The sequence below is a fragment of the Apium graveolens genome, chromosome 5, assembly GCF_009905375.1.
Source record: "Apium graveolens cultivar Ventura chromosome 5, ASM990537v1, whole genome shotgun sequence".
NCBI classification, from domain to species: Eukaryota; Viridiplantae; Streptophyta; class Magnoliopsida; order Apiales; family Apiaceae; genus Apium; species Apium graveolens.
The window spans coordinates 110,052,704-110,058,429 of record NC_133651.1 but is presented as its reverse complement, the minus strand read 5'-3'; the positions used below and the strand labels follow the sequence as shown (position 1 = coordinate 110,058,429).

General features: G+C 35.5%; 2 protein-coding genes across 2 annotated transcripts; both read left to right on the top strand.

The window, feature by feature from the left end:
- Window positions 1-1,054: 1,054 nt before the first annotated feature.
- LOC141660305 (uncharacterized) lies at window positions 1,055-3,682 on the top strand. The gene is made up of 6 exons (XM_074467280.1): window positions 1,055-1,100; window positions 1,181-1,250; window positions 1,307-1,399; window positions 2,122-2,746; window positions 3,012-3,147; window positions 3,252-3,682. The coding sequence occupies exons 1-6, from the start codon at window positions 1,055-1,057 to the stop codon at window positions 3,680-3,682; spliced, it is 1,401 nt and encodes a 466-aa protein (XP_074323381.1).
- A 266-nt stretch (window positions 3,683-3,948) lies between these two features.
- On the top strand, window positions 3,949-4,902 carry LOC141660304 (uncharacterized). The gene has a single exon (XM_074467279.1). It carries the CDS (start codon window positions 3,949-3,951, stop codon window positions 4,900-4,902), a length of 954 nt encoding a protein of 317 aa, XP_074323380.1.
- The last annotated feature ends 824 nt before the right edge of the window (window positions 4,903-5,726 follow it).

The window sequence follows — 5,726 nt, the reverse complement described above, 5'->3', positions numbered from 1 at the left end:
GATACAACTGAACACCAAGGTGAAGATTTATCAGACTATAACGATGAATATATAGATGAGGATTTAGGTATATGGCAATTCAATTAATTCACCTATCCACTTTATACAAAGAAATTGATGTAAACATATACTAAGCTTTTTATATATTTTTTCCAGAATTTTGGAAAGAATACATAGATCTTGGACCACCATCGAAAATATGTGGAAAATGTAAAGCAATGATGTGGAATGAAGAGAGGAACAACAAATCAAATAAAAATAATCCACCTACATTCTCAATTTGCTGCAAAAATGGTCAGGTTGAACTTACTAAAGAACGTCCTCCTCCTCCTTTCCTCTACTATTTGCTTTCTGGAGGTGAAAAGACTGCTCATTTCCTGAAAAATATAAGGACATACAACTCCTTATTTCAATTTACCTCACTTGGAGGTAAAATAGATCGTAAAATCAACAATGGAGGAGGTCCGTATTGCTTTAAACTGAATCGTCAAAATTATCATCTGATTGGAAGTCTTAAACCAAAGGAAGGACAATCACCAAAGTTTGCTCAACTCTATGTGTATAACACTGACAATGAAATCCAGAATCGGATGAACGCGGTCCCTGGATCTGATGGTCTTGATCCAGAGATCGTCGAATGACTCTTAAAGATGTTGGATGAGAATAATAAGCTCTCTGATGGATTCGGTTATGCACGTGATCGCCTTAATATTACAGATACAGATGATTTTAGTTTGATTCTGGTATCTTCAAAATCTGCATCCGGCAGAAAAAATCAGGTTGGACTATCCAATGAAGTAGTTGCGTTAATATTGGTGACAATGATGATACGTGTCCATTCTGAGATATTGTAGTTGAGACAAAGCAAAAATTTCTTAAGAGAGTTTATGAAACATGCAAGCATTTCATGTCTCTGCAGTATCCGTTACTTTTTCCGTATGGTGATGATGGATTCCATCTCAATATACCGTTGAAGAACAAGAAGCAGAATGTGCCTGCTGAAGCGATTAATGATCAACATCCTGATGAAACCAAACACTGAACTATAATCACAATGAGGGAATACTATGCCTATAAGCTTATGATACGTCCTGATGAAGGTATTATCCGTTAAATTTTAATTCATGTTAAATCCAGGGAACATAATATTTCATACGTTATACTATATATATTGTTTTAGGAATGAATCTACATCTTGGTGGTCGTCTTTGGCAACAATTTGTTGTCGACACATTTGCTGCGGTAGAACAGTACAGATTGGACTGGATTAAAACCACCAAAGCACCATTCGTTCTGATTTGTACAGGTCTATTCGTGATTCCCTTACTAAAGGTGATACAAATCTTGGAAACATTGGTAAGAATGTCATATTACCAGCAACCAATTCAGGTTCTCAACGGTACATGAACCAGTATTTCAAAGATTCTTTGGCTATTTATCGTATGATTGGACATCCATCATTATTCTTGACAATGACATGTAATACTCAATGGCCGAAAATTAAAAAAATGATGGAATATCTTCCCGGAGTGGATGTAGCTAACAAACCCGATGTGATAGCTAGAGTGTTTAAGCTGAAACTTGATCAACTCCTAGACCTTATAAAGAATAAGAACTACTTTGGAAATGCATTGGAGGTTAGGCACAATTTTTTAAGTTCGCATGACACACACTCATTATGCCTAAACAAATTTAAATTTAACAGTAGTCTTTTATGCATTTAACATGATTTTTTTTATTTTTAATATCTGTTATGCATGTTATTGAGTTCCAAAAGCGTGGACTTCCTCATTTTCATATGTTAATATGGTTGCACCCGCAAAGCAGGCCAATGTGTAACAGATTGATCAATTGATATCAGCCGAAATACCAGACAAAAATATGGATCCTATCGGCTACAACGTAGTTTAAGCGCATATGATACATGGACCATATGGTAAAGATTTTTCTTATTCTCATTGTATGGTGCAAGGAAAGCGTGGATGTCATTTTCCTAAAAAGTAAGTGTGTATTAAAAATATTACAATCCAAGCAATGATTTTAATTTTAATTGAATACTACAATTTATCATATACGCGGAATCATGCATCACTTAATTTAGTCTTTTTTCTCTGCTTAAAGGTATAACGTGAACACTTTCTTTGATGATTGTGGATTTCCGGTGTATCGTAGAAGGCAGACTGAAGCAAGTGTTTTGAAGAAAAGAGTTCTTCTTGACAACCAGTATGTTGTACCATACAATAGAGATTTGTTGTTGCGCTTTCATTGTCATATAAATCTCGAGGTCTGTAACTCCTCGCGATCTTTGAAATATCTTTTTAAATACTGCTTGAAAGGTCATGATACTGCAACAATGCTTCTTAGAAAGAAAAATAAAAAAGATATACCGGATGAAACGACTACCAAAGTAAAGTCAACGGATGAGATCAAAAATTTCCTTGATGGTTGTTATATATGTGCTTCGGAAGCAGCTTGGAGATTGCTAGGTTTTGACATACACCATCGTTTCCCTTCTGTTGAGCGCTTACCGGTACACATTGAAGATGAGAAAAGTGTTCCGTTTAAGCCACATGATGATCTTGGAGATGTTGTTGAAAGAGCCAAAATTCGATTTACCAAACTTGAAGGCTGGTTTGAAGCAAATAAAACTTTCCCAGAGGCAAGACAATACACTTATACTGAATTTCCAACATATTTTACTTGGAAGGAAGACTTATGTAAGTGGAAGCCACGACAACGTGGTCAGGTGTTTGGTCGATTATCAGATGTTCACTCACATTCCGGTGAAACATTTTTTTAGGATGTTACTCATGCACATCAAAGGTGCCACATCATACCAAGATCTCAAGACTATCAATGGATTTGTTCATAATTTGTTTCAAGAAGCGTATGACACACTTGGACTTCTAAAGGACGATAGACAGTGGGATGTTGCTATGTTAGAAAATGCAGTTCATGCAATGCCACGTCAACTCAGGCAGTTATTTGTGCATATATTATGAAACAATCAGGTTGCTGACCCTTTAAAACTATGGGAGAAACATTGGGAATCCATGTCTGAGGATATTCTGTTGACCCGAAGATGGATAACCAACAACAATGAACTGCATCTTAATCAATCAGACATTCAGAATTTTGCTTTGGCAGGTATCTTCTAAATTAGTTATACTTCAACAAAATTCATTTTTAAAGGTATACGATACAATAACCTGTTTATCTTTTCATTAATTCCATGTGTAAATACATTGCAGAAATTGAAAAACTCTTTAACGATGTTGGGAAAAGTCTTAAAGAATACAATTCGATGCCTTTTCCTGATGACAGCTTTATGCATGGACTCAATAACAGATTACTATCTGATAAACTTTCTTACAACAAGGAACACGAGCATGAGGAACATGACAAACTTTATAAATCACTTAATAAAGAGCAGCTTCATGCCTACACTTCTATTATTGACAGCGTTGAAAATGGCAAAGGAGGTATTTTCTTTGTATACGGCAGTGGAGGACGTGAAAAAACTCTCCTGTGGAATACTCTTTGCTGTAAACTACATAGTGTTGGAAGGGTAGTTCTTCCTGTTGCCTCTTCCGACATTGCAGCTACGCTGCTTCCCGGGGGAAGAATAACTCATTCAAGGTTTCACATTCCGTTGAAGGTTGATGAGTACTGGGTTTCCTGAATCAAGCATGGTACTGAACTTGGTAAATTATTGAAGCAGACCAGTTTGATTATATGGGATGAAGCTCCCATGTAGCACCGACATGCTGCCAAAAGTGTTGATCGCAGTTTACGAGATATTATGACATCATTGGATCCTGAAAGAGCCAACCTACCATTTGCCGGTATAACTATTGTTTTTGGAGGAGACTTTCGGCAAATCCTCCCTGTGATACCAAAAGTTTCAAGAACACAGGTTGTGAGTGCTTCTTTAAATAGTTCAAAGATATGGGATCATTGTCGGGTATTCTTACTAGAAAAAATATGTGTCTTTCTTCTGCGAAAACAGAACAAGAAAAATGTGAAATTACAGAATTTAGCAAGTGGGTACTTGATGTTGGTAATGGTACTCTTCCTAATGTTCATCCAGATGATATAATCAGTGATCCGGAAGTAGTGATTCCGGATAAATTTCTGATTAGAGCAAGAGAGAACCCACTAAAGGTTGTTGTTGACGTAGTTTATCCCGATCTTACAAAGAACATAAAGAATGCCGACTATTTGAGGGAAAGATCAATTCTTACTCCAACGAATACCATTGTGGGTGATATAAATTCATACATTCTTGATCAGGTTCCAGGAAAGGAGAACTCTTATTTTAGTCAAGATTCCTTGGTAGACAGTGAAGGTGATAACAATGATTTTGGTTCTGCTTTTCCAATTGAATACTTGAATTCCATTAATATGCCTTGCCTGCCAAAATATCATTTGAAAATTAAAGAAGGATGCGTGATTATGCTTATGAGAAACCTCAATCAGATCACGGGAATTTGTAATGGGACAAGAGTGATTGTCAAAAGGGGTTTGCCCAATAGTATAGTATGTGATATACTTACTGGTTCTCAAGTTGGAACAACTCACATTATTCCACGGATAGAAATGGAACCTTCAGATACTCAATGGCCATTTGAGTTTAAAAGAGTTCAATTTCCAGTCCAGTTGTGTTATGCTATGACGATTAATAATAGTCAGGGACAGTCGCTTCACAAGGTTGGACTTTATTTGCCGAGATCCGTGTTTACACATGGACAACTTTATGTTGCTGTATCGAGAGTTACTTCTCCTTCAGGCTTCCATATTCTGATTGACAGTGACAGTGGAGGATATATAAATGTTACAACTAATGTAATTTTTGAAGAAGTTTTCTACAATTTGCCGAGCAAAGATAATCAAAATCGGTAACTGCACAATTTGCATTTATCTCTAATAACAACTTTTGTTAAAGAATATCTTGTTAATTTATAGGTTGGATATGTATCACTTAATTTCCTAATCTTTAAGTTATTCATAATTGCCATATTTAAAGCCTAATTTATAGTAATGTGAAATCGATATTTGATCTTCCATATGTAAAGTATTTTTATTGAGATTTGAACTTAATTCTTCCACTTTTTACTTATAGTGTTGATAAATATTTCTCTATCTTTCTACGAATAGTTAAAAAATATGTGTTATTCTATTATACATTTAATTTAGACAAAATAATCCATTGTGAGCTGCCTCCATACGCTAATCAAAATTAAACAAAGTAATCGAATGTAACATGATTTCAATTGACAATGCATAAAAATTTCTACAACATTCATAAAATGACAAATAAGCGGAGTATAATACTCGCACTTAGCAACATACTTTGAAATACTTGATAGAATTAGAACATAGTTTATGGAAATTTGTGAAATGCTAAAGTAATAGAAACCTTCACAACGTCTTTTCGAAATACCGTACATGACAAAAGCAAGTTCAATCAGCTTAAGAGATAACTTGTTACTTAATTTCTACCGGGAAAGCTAACAAGAAATACGATAGCATCTTCTTCCAAAAGGGTGAAAACCAGAGTTTCATTCAAAGATACATGGTTACCTCTTGCAAACTGGTTCTATCATCCTGACATCCTAAAAGTTCTACCAGATATCACAATCGCAACACTCCATTCACCGTCTGGAGTCCTCAGGACAACTCTGTCGCCAACTTCGAAAGACCGATTTCGTGGACTGATGTGTTTT

Bases quoted from the DNA above. Each gene is read 5' to 3' on its own strand.
- LOC141660305 (XM_074467280.1), top strand. From the start codon at position 1,055: ATGAGGGAATACTATGCCTATAAGCTTATGATACGTCCTGATGAAG. The intron at 1,101-1,180 runs GTATTATCCGTT...ATATTGTTTTAG, and splicing joins TATGATACGTCCTGATGAAG to GAATGAATCTACATCTTGGT. The intron at 1,400-2,121 runs GTACATGAACCA...CTCTGCTTAAAG, and splicing joins ACCAATTCAGGTTCTCAACG to GTATAACGTGAACACTTTCT.
- LOC141660304 (XM_074467279.1), top strand. From the start codon at position 3,949: ATGGGATCATTGTCGGGTATTCTTACTAGAAAAAATATGTGTCTTTCT.